This window comes from Boleophthalmus pectinirostris, unplaced genomic scaffold (genome assembly GCF_026225935.1).
Source record: "Boleophthalmus pectinirostris isolate CB_2022bp ecotype Guang Dong unplaced genomic scaffold, ASM2622593v1 HiC_scaffold_6, whole genome shotgun sequence".
NCBI lineage: Eukaryota > Metazoa > Chordata > Actinopteri > Gobiiformes > Gobiidae > Boleophthalmus > Boleophthalmus pectinirostris.
In genome coordinates, this window is record NW_026571447.1 from 3,584,493 (window position 1) to 3,604,142 (window position 19,650).

Here is a 19,650-nt window from a genome sequence, read left to right on the forward strand (position 1 = left end):
CTTTTCTACAGAAAAGTGTGTACACATCCTTTTCTGTCAAATCTGAGCTGATTGTTTGGAGATTTGGTGTGGAATGACCCTTTAGTGAACAATAAAATCACAGAGGTTTCTTTTAAAATCATACATTTGATCTATCCAACAAATTCATTTATGGAAAAAATATATAAGTAAACCTAAATGTGACCCGTGTATATTTTGTAATACAGAGAATGAATCAGTTTAACATTGTTTTTATGATTGTATAAAGGAAATGTTATTTTTTGTGTGTGAAATTTTAAACTTTTAAAAAAATTGTGTGTAGTGTGGGAATTAAGCTCAGGAAAAGGGATATTTTTATTTTATTTTTATTATTTTAAATATTGTATTCATTGCTGTAAGTGGAATAATACCAGTCCTCATATCCTTCAATTCAAATGCAATCAAAAATATTATTTTAAATCATTAGAAAGATAAACAATCTAATTACATGTTATTAATTATTAATCCGAGTCAGTGAATTACTCTTATGTGTTTATCTCTGTGCGTCTTGTTCATCTGTTTTTGTATGTAAATATTATGTTTGTATATATGCAAAATTGTAATGGGAAAAAAGAGAGAGAAAGAAATTTGTTAATTATATAACTATAGTAAAATAAGTAGAGTTTATACATTTTTTTTTAATCATTTTCCTCTTTAACTGCTCCTGTTTTATTACGTTTTTGCAAAAATTGCTCATTGTTATAATTGTTATTTCATCACAGAAATACAGATAAATGAATAGGCAGGATATGGGAGAAGGTTCCGTATACAGACTTTCTCCACTGGACACTGAGATAAACTGGATCGTTTTGTCCAGTTCAGAAAGTTTCCTCGGTGCGCCTGTAGATGGCAGCAGTGTAACAGTGAAACCTGCCTGAAGCTCCGCTCGCAGCTCTAGAGCACAACACTACTTTTATAAAGGGCTACGTTATGATGAGAGGATGAAGGAGACACAGTTTAAAGTTAGTACTGTTAAATGTGAACCAAAACTTTAAAATCGGGATGAAGTGACGCTGTTGTAGGCGGAGATAAGAGATAAGACTCGAAACAGGAAGTTCGTCAATAAAACTCACTCACTCGGAGTCGTATTTATTGAGGTGAGTGTTTATTCACGTGTTGGTTCACGGGTTATTTGTAAAGAAATAGTACATATATATTATATATGTAAACGCGTTAGGCGGTGATTTCAGCGCGAGACTCGTGACAGCAGCAGAAAATGAAAGTGAAACAAACTGAAAGCAAAACCCAGAGCGTAATGATCCGTTGTTTTTTAGTCCCACAAGACACAACATTTCTGTGGATATGGGCAAGGCACGATGGGAGATAGACCATGATTCATCCAAAACAAAACCAAACCAAACCAAACACCCTTACATACAAACATACTCTTGCTTAATTCTAACCTACAAATATAGCCTGACCTGACATGGTCTCTAAATCATTTTCAAATGCAGTGTTTACCAATTTATAAATACGACGCTGTTTTTAATCCAATGTATGTTGCAGCTTTACACTATAATTTCATTTATAATTTCACAAAATAGGCCAGTTTTGAATGCAAGTATTCAGTATTCTGTAACGTAATACATTTTAATACAAGTATTCTTCCCATCATTGGAGAGTACTGCACTTCACCTGGTGTTCTGTGTACTTTTCCCTGTCCTGTAGATGATTTCACTTCAAACTGCCGAGGGACTGAAGATGGGAATTAGCCACTCTGCTTTATCCTTACATATTTACAGTGTTGGGAGGGTGACTTTTAAAATGTAATCCCCTACAGATTACAGATTACACACACCAAAATATAGTTTGTAACGTAATCCATTAAATTACTTAAAGTGAGTAATGTAATCTGAGTACTTTAGACCTGGTTTTAGACCTGGTTTAGACCTGGTTTTAGACCTGGTTTTAGACCTGGTTTAGACCTGGTTTTAGACCTGGTTTAGATCTGGTTTTAGACCTGTTTTAGGCCTGTCTTAGACCTGGTTTAGACCTGGTTTTAGACCTGGTTTGGACCAGGTTTAGATCTGGTTTAGACCTGGTTTATACCTGGTTTTAGACCTGGTTTGGACCAGGTTTAGATCTGGTTTAGACCTGGTTTAGATCTGGTTTTAGACCTGGTTTAGACCTGGTTTAATGTCCGGCAATGAGTGGAATTACCAAAAAAAAAGGGGGATATAGCCTAAAATATTAAAACAGCAAAATACCTGTGAGTAATTTATTTATTTCAACCAAGTAACTGTAATCTAATTACCACTCACTGAAACAGTAACTGTAACTGAATACAGTTACTCATAATTTGTACTCTGATTACATAACTCTGGTACATGTAATCTGTTCCTCCCCAACACTGCATATTTACAAGTTAAATGTTCATGAATTGTGCTGTCCCTTTACAAATAAATAAATAAATAAATAAATAAGGCTACAGTAATGACACATCTGAACACAACAGAGGTTTTCACACTGTAGGAACCTTCCTACCTCTGTGTGTGTGTGTGTGTGTGTGTGTGTGTGTGTGTGTGTGTGTGTGTGTGTGTGTGTGTGTGTGTGTGTGTGTGTGTGTGTGTGTGTGTGTGTGTGTGTGTGTGCGTGTGTGTTAGGGCTGTATGTCCTTCAGTCGATTTTACTGGTCAGTGGAGTTTTGGTCGACCAAAATGTATCAACTACTTATTTTATTTTGGGACAACATCAGAAAGTGAGTGAGCGACTGAATTATCTGAAGATTTGATATTTGTTTTGTATTTCTATGTAAAAAAGCAGATTACAGATTAGATTTATGATGAAGTTTAATCTGTTTTTATACACATACACTGTTTCATAATAGTAGTAGTAGTAACAGTAGTAGTAGTAGTAGTAGTCGTAGTAGTCGTAGTAACAGCAGTAGTAGTCGTAGTAACAGGAGTAGTAGTAGTAACAGTAGTAGGAGTAGTAGTAGCAGTAGTAGTTGTAGTAGTAATAGTAGTAAGAGTAGTAGTTGTAGTAGTAGTAGTTGTAGTAGTAACAGTAGTAGTAGTAACAGTAGCACTAGTAGTAGTGGTAGTAGTAGTAGTAGTAGTAGTAGTAGTAGTAGTAGTAGTAGTATTTCTGTGTGGAGTTTGCATGTTCTCGTTGTGCAGGTTTCCTCCAGGTTTTCCGGTTTCTTTACCTCTTAAAACTTGTCCACAAGAATCCTCCTGTGGGGCCAGGACTCCCTGAGAAACAGATTGTTAATCCCAAAATAAACAAATGGTATTTTTTTCTGCATAAATAGTTGTTTTTGCATGAACTCCCCCTTCAGGTGTCGTCCTGTCAGTGCAGTTTGGGTCAGAGACATAAAGACATGTGATCGTTTTCAGAGCTTTTCACAAGTTTTATCTTTAGTCAAACCAAGAATTTCTTTAGTCACATACAGTCCTCCTGTTTTCTTGGTCTTAATGTGGCTTTTGTGTTTCAGACTCTCTTAAATATGGAGTCTGGTGAAGTGAATCCGACGAGGAAGCTTCTAGAAGATCACAGTACATCACAGTAAGTAACAGGAGAATCTGCACATCCAAAACTTCACTGAATATAAAAAAGACCAAAAAGTGAGTAAAGTGCAATTGTTCTTTATTCACATGGCTGAGGTTCAGAGATCTCTCCACCCTGAATGACCATTACCTGAAATGTTCCACAGTATGGCATTAAAGGAGATATACTGTGTTTGTGTCTGCTATATAGTTCATCTATGACACCCGTGGATCATTCTGTTATAGTTTGCACATTTGAAATCACAATATTCATCTAAAACAGGAGAGTCAAACTCAAATTCACAGAGGCCAAAATTAAAAACTGAGATTAAGTCCTAGGCCAAACTAAATATTTTTTGAAAAATTTCATCTGCATGTTTTCTCTTTTTTCGAGATATGTAATCTTAAACTTTTTTAAACTTTTTATTAAAATAAATGTTTAATAATAGTTTTGCTTAAACACCAAATCCAGAACAAGCAGAATATAAAATAATAACAACAATTTAAATAAAGAATGTCTCTATAGCCTGTAGCTTTTGAACTCCTTTTTAAATGTTTTATTTTTTGTTTTTTTGTTTTTTATTACAAGCCAACAACCAGTCAAAATAACAACTTGCTTCAATGAATATCCAAACTTTCAACTTTGAACAGTCAAAAATCATAAAGAAAATCCAAGCTCAGTTTGCTAGACTGTGATTTACTCTGATGCACATGGGTCCAAAGCAAATACAAATACTTGGTAACTCTTCTTAGATACAAGTTCATCAAAGTAGTAGCAGTAGTAGTAGTAGTAGTAGCAGTAGTAGTAGCAGCTCTAATACATATTTGAGATGATGAATAACTGTAATTCTATACTGTGGAACATTCAAGGCAAAGCAATAACATCCCCATGATGGTTGACCCTGACTACAATAGTCATATAATACACCACAAATAAAAAAAAGTGTGGATAGTAAAAAGTAATAAGGCTGAGTGATTTGAGGAGAATATCTAATTGTGAATTTTGTGACAAACATTGCAATTATGATTAGATTAAATGATTTTTGGATAAATTATGTGTGGATTTTGCATGTTGAGCCCAAATATTTGACTTTGGGAGATGTTGCACCACTAAAATTAATACAATTTTGTGCTGTTGGCCACAAATGCTGCCAAAATGTGCATATTTTTCCTTTTTTTTTTTTTTTCATATATATTTTATTTAATTTTTTGCCACAAAATATACAAGTGTACAAATACCACATTTAAACCCCCTCCTCCCCATTCCCAAACCCCAATTCAACCTCCCCACCCCACCCCCACCCTTAACAGACGCTGAAAAGAAAAAGGAGAAAAAAAAAAAATAATAATAATAATAATTATAATAATGATAATAATATTGACCAGAAAATAATAATAAAAATAAAAATAACATAATTACATTAATATATACAAATGACATACATTTACATACATACACATAAACGCACACACTCAAACACTCACCCATAACAAATACATTCAAAAATATATAAATAAATTAAGAAAAAAAAAAAATATATATATATATATATATATATATATATTTTTTTTATGATTCTATTAATACTTTTTTGAACATTGTGTATTGTTGTGTTCAGTGTGGAAAAAGGAGTGGGGTGTGGGAGGGTTTTGTTTTTTGTCTATTTTTGTTTTATATATATTCTCAAAATCCTTAAAAAAAAATATATATATATATAATATATATATATATATATATATATATATATATATATATATATATATATATATAATATATAATATAATAAAAAGATTTGCAATTTCTGTTTACATAATAGGATTCTGAAAAAGACAAAAAAAAAAACTAAAAAAACCGACAAACTAAAACTAGAATCAAATTGTTATGACCCAGCTCGCTAGGGTCAAGGAAGTAACAAAAAAAAAAAAAAAAAAAAAAAAACCAAGGTGAAGAATGGAATAGATTAAGTAATGTTTAACAGAAATGTAAAAGGTAAATGAACAAAACAGGCTAAAAGAAAGAAACAAAATAACAGGATTAACAAAGAATGAGTTTTGTGCCAAAAAACAGGTCACACGGGACTATACAAACACGAGTCAAACACAACCAAACTAAATCACAAGTGCCCTAAAGTAAAGCCACATAAACCCACAAACACAATCGAGTGGCCAAATTAGTGATGTGACTTTCCATATCGAGGTTTTGAAGCATGTGCCGAGTGGAGAGGAGGGGTGTTTTTGCAATGCAAATATCGAGGCTTGCTTCACGTAGGGAGGAGCTGAAAATGATGACGTCCAAAGCCTCGCTGCCCGACTGTACCGCGTGACTGATTCAGGAAGTGGATCAGATTTTGCTGCGATTTCCATTTTCATCATTTCCAAATAATCATTTTCCATACTGCCATCACTACAATATGTGTTTTGCATACTTCTTTATTTTACTGACAGTTTTATTCAGACTTCCTGCAAAATGCCACCCCCTGTGTGCCAAATTCATGCCAACTGATATTTTTGCATCCAGTACATGTCCTACTAGAGCAAATGAAGCTTCAAGAACCTATAGAGGCTTTGCACCGTCACATGTCCCCCATAGCAACAGTACCTACGCCGCCATGACACCGGGCACAGTGTCATTGACTTCAGCAGCATCGGAGAAACATGGGCAGGTTTTGTTGTGTATTTGGTTGTTCTAGACGCTCTGAAAGGGACAAAATGATTTGTTTCTTCACTGTTCCTCTGGAAATGACTCATCAGGATCAAACAAGGGAATTATCAAAAAAAAGACAGGAATTATGGCTAGAGAACATAAAGAGATTTCCTATGTTACCATCAAGACACACTCACGTCACTTTTATCAAGGTATTTGCTATTTAAATTGTTTTATAGTTTATTTAATGAGCGAAGCACATTTACTGAACTAAAATGTAAAAAGTAAACATTTGCAGTGTGAGTGGCAGTAGAAACTGTGTCTTCCAGCGCACATATAAACATGTCACTCGTCGTAGGACCCATGTTTTCTTTATTGTTTTGTTTATCTACAACTATGTCTTCTAGAATTTATCACTTTTTGTGAGTGGATCTTTCTAACGTTCGTGAGGATCTTTTCATGGTCGATTCTTTGGAGGTTCGGCTCACAGACTCTTCGACTCATGCGTCATGTTGATCATAGGAGCTCAGTGTGGGTTCATTGAATCGTAAACTAGTGCAGGTTTTCCTGGATAAATTAATGAAATTTTAGTTCAGTAAATGTGCTTCTTTCATTAAATAAACTATGAAACAATTGAAATAGCAAACACCTTGATGAAACTTCAGGTGTCTTGATGGTACCATTGGAAATCTCTTTGCGGTTTATGTTCTCTAGCCATAATCCGTGTGGTTTTTTTTTGATAATTCCCTTGTTTGATCCTGATGAGTCATTTCCAGAGGAACAGTGAAGAAACAAATCATTTTGTCCCTTTCAGAGCGTCTAGAACAACCAAATACACAACAAAACCTGCCCATGTTTCTCCGATGCTGCTGAAGTCAATGACATAGTGTGCCCAGTGTCATGGCAGCGTAGGTACCGTTGCCATGGGGACACGTGACGGTGCAAAGCCTCTGTTGGATGAAAGGCTTCAATGCTTCATGAAGCTTCATCTGCCCATCACTAAACAAAATAAAAAGACACAAAACAGAACTAAACTAAACTACCCGAGTGTCTCAACACAAGCAAAGTCAGACACATACTGGTGTAAAAACGAGTGACTGACACTGAAGAGACACACTGAAACACACAAAACTGGCAGACGGGGCACAAAGGCCAGTAGCCCTGAACAGTTGTAGAGACTCTTAAATATGGGGAGGAGGCTGGAGGTGAGGCAGGATTGGCCCAGTGTAGAAGTGTCCCACCAATCAGGGACCAGGACTCCCACAACAGGAATCCACCGAGACTAGAAAGAAATTAAAACACACACAAAAGAAATCAATAAACTGGAGGCCTGGGGCAGTATCACACACTTCAGAACATGTTTGTACAGATCTGAACTGCACGCTTAACACCTTTTATGCAGATAAGATATAGATGCAGATATAAGACTAGAAAAGCACTCAGAGGGCAGACCTCCGCCAAGGACTACAGCCCCCCTCATATTAATTGTGTTTTCCATAAATATTTATCTCGTATCTTTCAATTTGGAATATGAAAGAGGATCCCATTGTCCATCCCTGAGTCAAATTTCATGGGGTTTGGTCAATAATTAACCGAGATATTGAGAAACAAAATTTTTGGCCCCATTTACCACAATGTTAACTAAAATTTCAAAGTGATCCAGAATCCAGGATTTCTTCCGGATCACCCCCAAAATGAAATCAGTTCTTCCTTTTCACATTTCCAACAAATCCTGAAAATTTCATCAAAATCGGTCAATAACTTTTTGAGTTATGTTGCTAACAGACAAACAAACAAACAAACAAACAAACAAACAAACAAACAAACAGACAAACAGACAAACGCCGACAAAAACATAACCTCCTTGGCGGAGGTAATAAAAGGTTTTGTTGTTTGAGGTAGAAATTATGGGACTTCAACAAGTTTTCTGATTGCATCCATTAAAATTGATATTTCAGTACAATTGAGACTAATCTTGCAGCTCTGTGTAGTAAAATGTAAATTAAAACAATAAATAAAATGATAATTACACCTTAAACAAATCACTTTCACAATTTCAAAGAGCAGTTTAAAAGGTTTTGCTCTTTTACTATTAATTGAATCTACAAACTAATCACAGACAGAAACAACCAAGGCTCAGACCTTTTTAAATGGTTCAAAGTTAGTTAGTTAGTTTTTGAAATGAAGTGTAATCTCTCATTTATTTATTTTTTTGACCAAATATGTTTTCTTGTGCACAGAGCTGTCACTCGTGTTGCCTACTCTGCTCCTGTGCTGACTCTTGTGATGGTTCACTGTTAAGCAGTATAAAAATGCTTAACCTTTACAAACTGTTCATTTCTTAATCCTTCGCAGTACGGTTTGGGTTTAATTTGACCCGGACCAAGAATTTCCTCGTAGTAAGTGTCTATACCAAATGTTTCAAGGAGCAGGAAGAACATATTTTTCATATTTTCTTCTTCTTCTTTTGCATGTATGAGACAACTGTGGTGTCCTGAGTGAAAGCAAACTTAGAAGAAAAGACCTCTCCGCCCTTTGACTGACTTCTCTTCCTTATGTGCACCGTATACAGGATGATCACTCCTTTCACTGTTTTGAGATTCCCCCAAAAACCAACAGGTGTCTAATTCTGGGATCCTGGGGCATGGGGGAATCTCAAAACATTGAACTCTTGAACTCTGTTGCCACTGTCCCATAAAAAAATACACACAAACATGCGTACAGTTTCACAGTTTCAAGATTCCCTAAAACAATTCCCTGTTAGCGGCACATTACATATGCCACAACCAAATAGCAGCGTTTGGTTAAAGTAAAAAACCAATAGAAAAAGATTTGGAGTTATAACCGTTCACGTTAAGGAACCGTTCAAAAGAGCCGACTCAGTCACAAACGTCACATCATTAAAATCTCCATTTTACAAAATAAAAACATTGATAAAGAAAAAGTACAGTATGTGTCCTTAAGTCGATTAATTGGTCAATAGGGTCTTGCTCGACCAAAATTTGTCTACTATTTAAGGTTTTATATGGGACAGTAGAGAAGAAAGAGTATGGAGTGAGCTAGCTGGAGATTTGGGACTGAGTCATGAGTTTAATCTATCTTTTATGTAAATATATAATCATATAAATAGTTTTACATTGACCCCTGTGCCGTTGTAGTCTTTTGAGTGCACCTCCTTCTTAGACAACAAATCAATCAATAGGACATGTCTGTAGTCGGCTACAGCCCTAGAAAATGTTGTATGTGTGATGTGTAGAAGTTGTGCACATGTTGCTGTTGTATATATGTTGTTTTTATGTTGTCTTGTTTTCCACAGACAGAGTGCAGAGTCTCCAGTCTCCAGCTGTTTGTCAGTGAAGAGCGACTGGTCCATGGAAAGACCTCCAGAGTTTAGAGCTGAACCTCCTCCAAACACTTTGTAAGTTTGGGACTTTTCTTAGATCTTGTAGCCTGTCTAAGGTTGTTTTCACACGGCCACTAGTTAGGTTCAGGTAAATAAAAGCTTGGACTGGTGTGAACCGAACAGCCCCATTCTGATTCTAACAGTAAAAGTTAAAAGTGCTTGGAATTTACTAAAAAAAAAAAAAAAAAGACATTGAATCACATATGTTTGTATGAATGAGCACTGGGTTTGTCTGCGCAGGTGAGTCTGGGTCTATGTGCCTCTTAGAAAACTTGATGTCCTCTGGAACTTGTCATAGAAATAAGTTGGCCTCACACCTCATGTGACCAACCCAAAGATGTAGTTAACAGACTTAAATCTAGTGTTTGTGTTGTATCTTGGATGTTGGTTATATGTTGTTTTTATGTTGTCTTGTTTTTCACAGACAGAGTGCAGAGCGTCCAGTCTCCAGCTGTTTGTCAGTGAAGAGCGACTGGTCCATGGAAAGACCTCCAGAGTTTAGAGCTGAACCTCCTCCAAACACTTTGTAAGTTTGGGACTTTTTTAGACTTTGTAGCCTGTCTAAGGTTGTTTTCACACTGCCACTAGTTAGTTTGAGGTAAAAAAAAAAAAAAAAGTTTTTGCAATGCTTAGGTTGGTGTGAACCAAACTGCCACATTCTGATTCTAAAAGTTAAAGTGAAAAGTGCTTGAAATTTACTTATAAAAAAGACCTTGAGTCACACTTGTTGAATGAGCACTGGGTTTGTCTGCGCAGGTGAGTCTGGGTCTATGTGCCTCTTAGAAAACTTGATGTCCTCTGGAACTTGTCATAGAAATAAGTTGGCCTCACGCCTCATGTGACTCATGGTGTTTGTGGTGAATGATGATGCAGTGAACAAAACCAACCCAAAGATGTAGTTAACAGACTTAAATCTAATGTTTGTGTTGTATCTTGGATGTTGTGTATATGTTGTTTTTATGTTGTCTTGTTTTCCACAGACAGAGTGCAGAGTCTCCAGTCTCCAGCTGTTTGTCAGTGAAGAGCGACTGGTCCATGGAAAGACCTCCAGAGTTTAGAGCTGAACCTCCTCCAAACACTTTGTATGTTTGGGACTTTTTTTTAGATCTTGTAGCCTGTCTAAGGTTGTTTTCACACGGCCACTAGTTATTTTGAGATAATAATGCATCAGTTTTATATAGTGCTTTTCTGGACACTCAAAAACACTTTACAGAGCATTATTCATTCACTCCACACTAGGTGGTGGTAAGATACTATTGTAGCCACAGCTGCCCTGGGGCAGACTGACAAAGTGAGGCTTCCAATCTGCACCATTGGCCCCTCCCACCACCACCACCATCACTCGCGCACACACCACTTTCATACTAGGCAATGTAGGTAAAGTGTCTTGCCTAAGGACACAACAACAGTTTCTGTGACCTCTCTGTGGCACCTGATTTCCCCAGTGGTCTCCCAACCAAGTACTAACCAGACCCAGCCCTGCTGAGCTTCTGAGGTCGAATGGGATATGTGTTATGTTTGTATGAATGAGCACTGGGTCTGTCTGTGCACATGACTCTGGGTCTATGTGCCGCTTAGAACACTTGATGTCCTCTGGAGCTTGTCATAGAAATAAGTTGGCCTCACGCCTCATGTGACCAACCCAAAGATGTAGTTAACAGACTTAAATCTAGTGTTTGTGTTGTATCTTGGATGTTGTGTATATGTTGTTTTTATGTTGTCTTGTTTTCCACAGACAGAGTGCAGAGCGTCCAGTCTCCAGCTGTTTGTCAGTGAAGAGTGACTGGTCCATGGAAAGACCTCCAGAGTTTAGAGCTGAACCTCCTCTAAACACTTTGTTCGTTTGAGAGTTCTTCAAAGTTGCTTATTTCCCTAGGCTGTTGTTGTTGATTTTTCTCTGTTACTTTATTAGAGCAGTGTCTCCAGCTCACAGAGATTTGTCACTGAAGAGAGATGGATCAAAGATGAACTTAAGTTGTGAATCTGCACCTTCAGAAACTATGTAAGGCTTTTTCAGTGTGTTCAGTTGTTATATTACCTATAATTCAAATCCAATCAGTTCATATCTCTCTCACTCTCTCTCTCTGGCTCTCTTCCATTTACAGAGAGGAGACACGGCAGATTGAAGATTCAGACATGGTCCTTGAATCCTGTCTGTGTAAGTGATGAGTTATTCAGTGACAGTTCAACATGCATGCAGGTGTTCAATGTCTGAGTTTTCTGTCTAGATGAATATAAGCAGATTCTGCAGAAGAGAAGTGAGAGTGTGACTGAGGGAATGGACAGAGCTGCTCCTCAGGCCTCTTTAAACAGCATCTACACAGAGCTGTACATCACAGAGGGCCAGAGGCCTGAGACCAAGGCCCAACACGAGGTCATCTGGCTGGAGACAGTCACAGTGGAGGACGCAGTGCAAGACTCTGTGATCAGGTGCAGTGACATTTTTAAGGCCTTCACTGAAGAGCAGCGGACCCTCAGGCTGGTGCTGACCAGTGGAGTGGCTGGAGTGGGGAAGACCTTCTCAGTCCTGAAGTTCTGTCTGGACTGGGCCCAGGGCTCAGAGAACCAGGATCTGGACCTGGTGCTGCCGCTGTCCTTCAGAGAGCTAAACTTGACCAGAGAGGGGCGCTACAGTCTGCTGGAGCTCATACAGGTGTTCCACCCCTCCCTGAGCACTCTCTCGGCTCAGACTCTGCTCCATCGTAAAGTCCTGTTGATCTTTGACGGCCTGGATGAGAGTCGGCTGCCTCTGGACTTCTACTGTGAGGTCATCTCTGATGTCACACAGAAGTCAGAGGTCAACATACTGCTAGTGAACCTCATCAATGGGAAGTTGCTTCCTGCTGCCCTTTTATGGATCACCTCCAGACCGGCAGCAGCCAATCAGATCCCTGCTCATCATGTGCACAGGGTCACAGAGGTGCGGGGCTTTGTCACTGATGCTCAAAAAAAACAGTATTTCACTAAGAGGTTCTCTGACCAGCAGCAGTGTGACACTGTCCTGTCCCACATCAGAGGCTCCCACAGCCTCCACACCATGTGCCAGATCCCAGTCTTCTGCTGGATCACAGCCACCGTCCTGGACCACATGATGAACACCGAGCAGAAGGACACACTCCCCCAGACCCTCACTGACCTGTACGCACACTTCCTGATGGGTCAGAGCTGGAGAAAGAGACTCAAGTATCCACAAGACTCAGAGAAGCAGGGACAGCCTGGCACTGAGCTGTCAGTGGATGACAGAACACTGCTGCTGAGGCTGGGCAGGCTGGCCTTCGAGCAGCTGGAGGCAGGAAACCTCCTGTTTTATGAAGAAGATCTGAAGCATGTGGGTTTGAACGTCACGGACGCTGTAGTTCAGGTCGGAGTTTGCTCAGAGATATTCATAAGAGATTGTGTCTTACTTGACAAACCAATCTACTGCTTCATTCACCTGAGTGTCCAGGAGTTTCTGGCTGCAGTTTATCTGATTCACACCTACATAGAGTCAAATGTCTTGAAATGGATTCTGCGAAATGACCGTCAGCATCCAACTATCACCATTTTTCTCAGAAAAGTCATGAAAAAATCTCTTAAAAGTAAAACTGGCCACCTGGACCTGGTTGCACGGTTCCTTCATGGTCTCTGCCTTGAGTCCAACCTGAAAGTCCTGCAGGGACTTCTGGGTCAGTTGGAAATGGATGTAGAAACAACAGAGAAAGTCGTAAATAATCTGAAGGAAATGAACGTGGCCCAGGTCTCTGCTGACAGAAGCATCAACCTCATCCATTGTTTGATGGAGATGAGATACAACGTCCAAGAGGAGATCCAAGTTCTCCTGAAGGCACAGAGAAAGTCCACCAGACTGTCAGATATCCAGTGCTCAGCCTTGTCCTACATGCTGCAGTTCTCAGAGGAGGTTATTGAGGAGTTCGACATGAGGAGCTACAGCGTGTCACAACAAGGCAAAGAGAGACTGGTGCCTTGTGTAAGAAACTGCAGAAAGGCTGTGTAAGTGTTTTCTTTAGTTTTAAACACTCTAAGCATCTAAGCAAAATACATTATACTTGTATCTGTATATTAATGATGAGGGGAAATCATGAGAGTTAAAAGTTCATATAAGCTTCATATGGTTTTGGAGATTATGTCTCCTAAGCATTGTACCTGTTTTCACAGACCAAACCAGTAGCCTGTGAGTGATTTCTTTCCTAAAAATTATTCTAATGTGGTGTTTTATCTCTTGAGTTTGATTGGATGGTGTTGATTGATAATTACATGGAGATTATAGTTGCTTTACAATCCCAGCCCTGCCTTTGGATTTGGAAAGGTTTTTGTGGGAGTGCTAATAGTTCTGTTCTTCTTTTCAGATTGGACTGTCAGCCATCAGATGTTAACGCTGAGATTGTGGCATCTGCTCTGAGTTCTGACCCCTCCCACCTGCAGGAGCTGGAGCTGATGTCCATCCAGGACTCAGGGCTGAAGATCCTGTGCTCTGGACTGCAGAATCCCAACTGTCGACTGCAGACTCTGAGGTCAGCTCTCTCCACTTTCATTATTACAGGCTGAGATAGATGAGGTTTAACCCAGATCTTCTAATGTTTCTTCATCGCCAAAACAAATGTCAACAATGATCAGTGTTCTTTAAAATATGGATATATTATATGGACAAATATTCATTCATAAAGACATTATAAAGGTATTTCTAATATTTACAGATGTAGACAAGTCAGTCTAACTTATGTAGAACTGTCGTTTATGTTTGTCAAATACAGCATACGTTAGCATGTGCTTTTTACTTTGCCATCCATTTAACCGGGCAGATGACAAATCTGTATTCACAGTTAGGCTATTGACCTTTATTTACTTATGAAAATATATATAGCCTTATCTTAGCTATAGCCTTTAAAAATCCTCTTAATCTAGCTCTTCAGTCCGTTCTGTGAGGTCTTAAATTCACTCCCAAGTCCCCTGAATCTTGAATCTTGCTGTACCAATTATAAAGTCTGAACTTTTTTTCATTATAAGAAGTTTTTATGTTTATGTGTATTCACCATTGCTGCTATACTGACAGTGATATAAAAGTATATTGTAATAAAGTTGTAATAAAGTAAATGGCGCTAAATAAGTGCATGGTTTTCATTTGCTGAAAACTGAATCTGAAAAGCGATTCAAGTTTGCTATTGTTGCCACAGTACATGAGGGGACCACAGCGCGGGTGAACATGGTTTGGTTTAAGGCGTGATACTGATTGTAAAGGTCATATTTTTTAGGCTGAGATGGGACCAGGGATCAGCGTGCTGCTTAACACCTCTGGTGTCAGCTTTGAAGTCCAACCCCTCACACCTCAGAGAGCTGAGTCTAATGAACATCCACTCACTGGAGTCATACATGGAGCAGCTGTGTGAGTTCCTGCAGAGTCCAGACTGTTGCCTGGAAACACTCAGGTTAGTTCAGTGTCCCTCTGTGACTCTTTAATGTTTTAGCTAGCTATCATTAATGTCTTCCAGACTTTTTGGACTTTGGAAGAATAAATTTTACTTTTTGCTTTTAATAACAATAAAAAACTGTCAAGAGATTTTTAAAAATGTATTATGATCTGTAATTAATTAATCTAATTAATCTCTTTTTTAATCTCACCTAAAAATTGCTGAGAAAAGCCTGGCCCTATTATTATTATTATTATTTTTTTTTTTTATTGAAAAAATGACAATGACAAAACCGTTTTTGCCATACTGCACAGCTGTGATGTAATACATTGTTTATTTCAGATATATGAACTGCACTTGGACGCAGATGAGCTGTTCTGTTTTGGCCTCAGCTCTGAAAACTAACCCTGCTCACGTGAAAGAACTGGATTTAAGGAATAATGACCTGGACTCAGGAGTGGAGCATCTGTGTGAGTTTCTGAAGAGTCCAGACTGTCATCTGAAGACATTGAGGTCAGTGCTTTAATAATATCATGTCAATGTTGGTGTCATTCCTTTGTCATCCAGGAGTGTTTCATTGTAATAAAAAGTGGACATGGTTTAAACACATTTACCTCTTCAATCTAATCTGCTGTTGGAACACTTCACCCAGGTCCAGATCAAAACAACCTAAAGGTTCTGGCAGAGATCACTGTTCTGTTCTGATGTTTACATGCCTGACAAGTCTAGGGTTTTTGAACAGATTTTTCCTTTTTTTCTTCTTGTAAGCAGCCATATTTAGTTAGATAAACTCTGTAGTGTAAAGTCAATAAAGTGTCCTTGTATCTATCTGTCGATCTATCTGTTTCTTTTGATATGGACAGATCATGCATGTCCCTGATTGGCTAATTTAATTGTCAATCACACCCATTGGAACTCAGGGAGATTCACCAGTGACCAGACTCACATCTTAAAGTATTGAAGAAGTGTGTATGCTGGATCACAGACAAGAAATGATGGGCATTTAACCCTTCTAATGGTAATATACATTTAAATGAATCATGTGACCACGCTAAGTCACTATGAAATACAAGGACTTACATTTTAGCAAGTTGGGCTTTTAAATCATGTATTTAGATTTCAGAAATAATACATTTCTTCAGTGAAAAGATTATTTTTTTTTTTTTTAGTTGACAGAACACTTACATTTGACTTGGACTGTATTTTGATTCTGTCCATTGTCCCTTCATTTGAGGCATGTGAATATTGACACTTAAATTCAATAAAAATGTATTGTCTTTACACCCCTTCAAATATCAGATGCACCATCAATCAGTTTGGACCTGGACCTGATCCTTTTATAAACAGACCTGCATTAAATAATTGGACATTTTTCTGTTTTTGTAGATTGAGAATGTGCAGTTTGTCAGAGTCCAGCTGTTCCTCTCTGGGCTCTGCTCTCACGTCAAACCCCTCACACCTGAAAGAACTGGACCTCAGTGCAAACAGTGATATAAAGGACTCAGGAGTGGAGCATCTGTGTGGATTTCTGCAGAGTCCAGACTGTCGACTGGAGACTCTCAGGTGATTGTGAACATAGCGTCATTTAAACATACATTACATTCCACTTATAAAGCATTGGCATCTCAACTTGGGCATTTTTTGAGTCTCAAGACGATGGCGATTGGCAAAAATGTCACAGACAAGAGTCATTTAGAACATGAACATATTTTATGTTATACAGCCAACGTTGTCTCCACAAATATGGACAAACTATCTAGGTTTATTCATCACATTGACGTTTGATTGTTGTGCTCATACAGCATTAGCATTGTTACCAACTTAAGCAAAAGCAAATGGACACTGTCTGGATCAAAGCAAATGTCTTATTTAAAAACACTTTTTTTGCCACAACTAATACTGAACAAACCTATTTACTAATCGTGCCACCCATGTACATGACAGGTTCTTACACATCTAAGACCCTCACATGAACATGTTATTTTCAGAGTGAAGTCCTGCAGTTTGTCAGAGTCCAGTTGTTCCTCTCTGGCCTCTGCTCTGACGTCAAACCCCTCACACCTGAGAAAACTGGAACTCAGTGAAAACAGTGATATAAAGGACTCAGGAGTGGAGCATCTGTGTGGATTTCTGCAGAGTCCAGACTGTCGACTGGAGACTCTCAGGTCAGTGCCTCAGATGCCTCATCAACTCCAGGAACACACTGAGTTGCCTTGTGAAACCTTGGCTTCTGGGGAATCAGCTTGGAGAGCTGTTCCATAATTGAGATGCCTCACTCATGTTTCAGAGAACCAGGGTTCATTTCTTAATCTAAAGTTATTTTTGACTGATGTTTACTGTAGTCACAGACAAGTGATCTAACACAGGTGTGTCAGTGCATGGGCTGAAACTTCTCAACTGTTTCTGTTCCTAGAGATCAAGCTAAAATAATCTTGAGAGAGAGTTCAGCATCCTAACAGTCTGGTGGATGAAATTGTTAGTGAGTCTGGTGGTGTGGGAACAGAGGCTTGTACAGATTGTGTGACTTGCAACACTCACACTTGTGATGGCTTTGTGGGTGAGGCGGGTGGTGTATATGCAGGGGGAGTGGTACATCAATGATCTTCCTGGCTGTGTTCACTATGTGCTGCAGGGCTCTCCTGTTAGGGGTGATACAGGGACTGGCAGAGGAGTCGGCCTTCTTGGAGTCCCTAAGAGGGATACTGGACATGCACTGGTTCCATATAGATAGATGACATTGTGTGTGTTTTTCAGATTGTCCAGCTGCAGTTTGTCAGAGTCCAGCTGTTCATCTCTTGCCTCTGCTCTAAATTCTAACCCCTCACACCTGAGGGAACTGAACCTCAGTGAAAACAGTGACATAAAGGACTCAGGGGTGGAGCATCTGTGTGGATTTCTGCGGAGTCCAGATTGTCGACTGGAAAATCTGAGGTATGTGTATTATGGATAGACTCTTTGCCAAAATATTAGACTATGCTTCATTTAAAGTTCAAGTCTTCTTTCTCTTGATTAATAAAATAACTCACACATAACACATAACTCATAAAATAACTCCGAGCACTAGTATGGGCTCTCATGGCAAACAGGTCCTACAACACCAGTGTTGTGTTTAATAATTGAGAGAGTTTATTCCAAAAATGTTATCCAACTTTCAAACACAGTGTCTCTGTTTGTACCATCATGAATCTTCTGATGAAATGTACATCTGGTGTTATCAAGATGCATCTTCCTGTAGTTTACATTTCCTACTTAATCCTAATCCTAATTAATCCTAGATTCATACACTACACACTACACTGGTTTATAACTGAATGTCATGAACAGTTCAATACAAAACTATCTGCATCATCAGTATTCAGTATTAGTATTAGTATTATTTCACAGTGCTTCACACTACCCCTGCAATAATACAGTCTTTGGTAATTTACACAAATTATAATATAACACATGAGATGAGATTTAGTAGTAATTTATATATATTGCTGTTGTTAGCGCAGGATATAATTGAAGAAGAGACAACCTGCATGAAGCTCAAGAGCACTGAGCTCCCCCTATTAGACCCCATTGTAGTGTTACTGCATGTTTAACATAAAATCAACTGGTCACGGGCTCAGGTTAAACAGATGATGTGGGCCAAGTATATTATGAATGAAGCAATAATTGGAGGGAGAGTCCTCAAAAACAAACCCACAGACCCAGCGTCTGGCTTTCTCCTGGGGGTGAAGGAGCTCAAGTTCATGCAGGAAGTTGAGAGACACCAGAACTTATTCAGGCTCACCTCCACGCACAACTTGGGCTCTAAAAACCAACTCCCTCCACTTTTCTGGTGTTGCCCAAGGGTAGAGCTAGTGGCTGGCAGAGTACCCCCCTCACAGTAGTGTAGAGAACCCGGTCTTCTTGGAGTCGCTGAGAGGATTCATGGGCAACAACAGTGACACCAGGAGAGGAGAGAGGACGTCTGTGTCACACTTTGTTCATGACAAATGCCATGTTCAGGCATAAGTGCAGCCATTAGCAGGACATGCTATAATTTACTGTTAAAATAAACAAAATAATAAAATAAAATAAAAAAACATAGTCAGGGGCAAATAAGCATAAATAAGAGTTAAATGAAAGCACATTTTCCAACAATATGAATGTATTTTCAGCCTATTAGCCTGCAGCTACCAGAGAATGGTTTAGATAAAATAAGAAATGCTGTATTGTGTGGTTCCATATGAAAGGATAGATGTCATTGTGTGTGTGTATTTTTTTCAGATTGTCCAGCTGCAGTTTGTCAGAGTCCAGCTGCTCCTCTCTGGCCTCTGCTCTGAAGTCTAACCCCTCACACCTGAGAGCACTGGACCTCAGTGAAAACAGTGATATAAAGGACTCAGGGGTGGAGCATCTGTGTGGATTTCTGCAGAGTCCAGACTGTCGACTAGAAAAACTGAGGTATTTATAATGTAATAGTTAGTAGGACAATGTTCCAGATCTTACACCAGGAGCGACAGCGACATGTTACATAGACAGAGCTGTATACTTTTAAAAGCTTCAGTTTACACCAGAGACAGAGCTGCTCCTGTGACCCCAGCCTCTGTGTATTCTCATGTTTAAATACAGTTGATTGGATGAATTATGTTTTATATCACAATACAAAAGTTGACAAGAGAGACGATGCTTTGCAGCGATAACAAGATGTGTCTGCAGTGC

General features: G+C 38.7%; 1 protein-coding gene across 20 annotated transcripts in view; it reads left to right on the top strand.

The window, feature by feature from the left end:
* LOC110163986 (NACHT, LRR and PYD domains-containing protein 12-like) overlaps positions 1-19,650 on the top strand; it is a 65,896-nt gene that overhangs the window by 42,531 nt on the left and 3,715 nt on the right. For 9 of the 20 annotated variants that reach the window (XR_008633490.1, XM_055164225.1, XM_055164229.1 and 6 more), the window contains 14 exons: positions 9,467-9,568; positions 9,978-10,079; positions 10,534-10,635; positions 11,289-11,390; positions 11,466-11,555; positions 11,659-11,711; positions 11,782-13,543; positions 13,900-14,064; positions 14,803-14,976; positions 15,301-15,471; positions 16,345-16,521; positions 16,947-17,123; positions 17,713-17,889; positions 19,216-19,392. Coding sequence is in view for 19 of the 20 variants with exons in the window: in XM_055164225.1 (XP_055020200.1) it covers positions 9,467-9,568; positions 9,978-10,079; positions 10,534-10,635; positions 11,289-11,390; positions 11,466-11,555; positions 11,659-11,711; positions 11,782-13,543; positions 13,900-14,064; positions 14,803-14,976; positions 15,301-15,471; positions 16,345-16,521; positions 16,947-17,123; positions 17,713-17,889; positions 19,216-19,392 (3,531 nt within the window). In the remaining variant the exon portion in view is untranslated. Of the gene's footprint in view, positions 1-944; positions 1,116-1,761; positions 1,785-3,454; positions 3,526-8,629; positions 8,770-9,466; positions 9,569-9,977; positions 10,080-10,533; positions 10,636-11,288; positions 11,391-11,465; positions 11,556-11,658; positions 11,712-11,781; positions 13,544-13,899; positions 14,065-14,802; positions 14,977-15,300; positions 15,472-16,344; positions 16,522-16,946; positions 17,124-17,712; positions 17,890-19,215; positions 19,393-19,650 lie in introns of those variants that run through there. The other 11 variants (XM_055164234.1, XM_055164235.1, XM_055164236.1 and 8 more) reach the window with 11 other exon arrangements.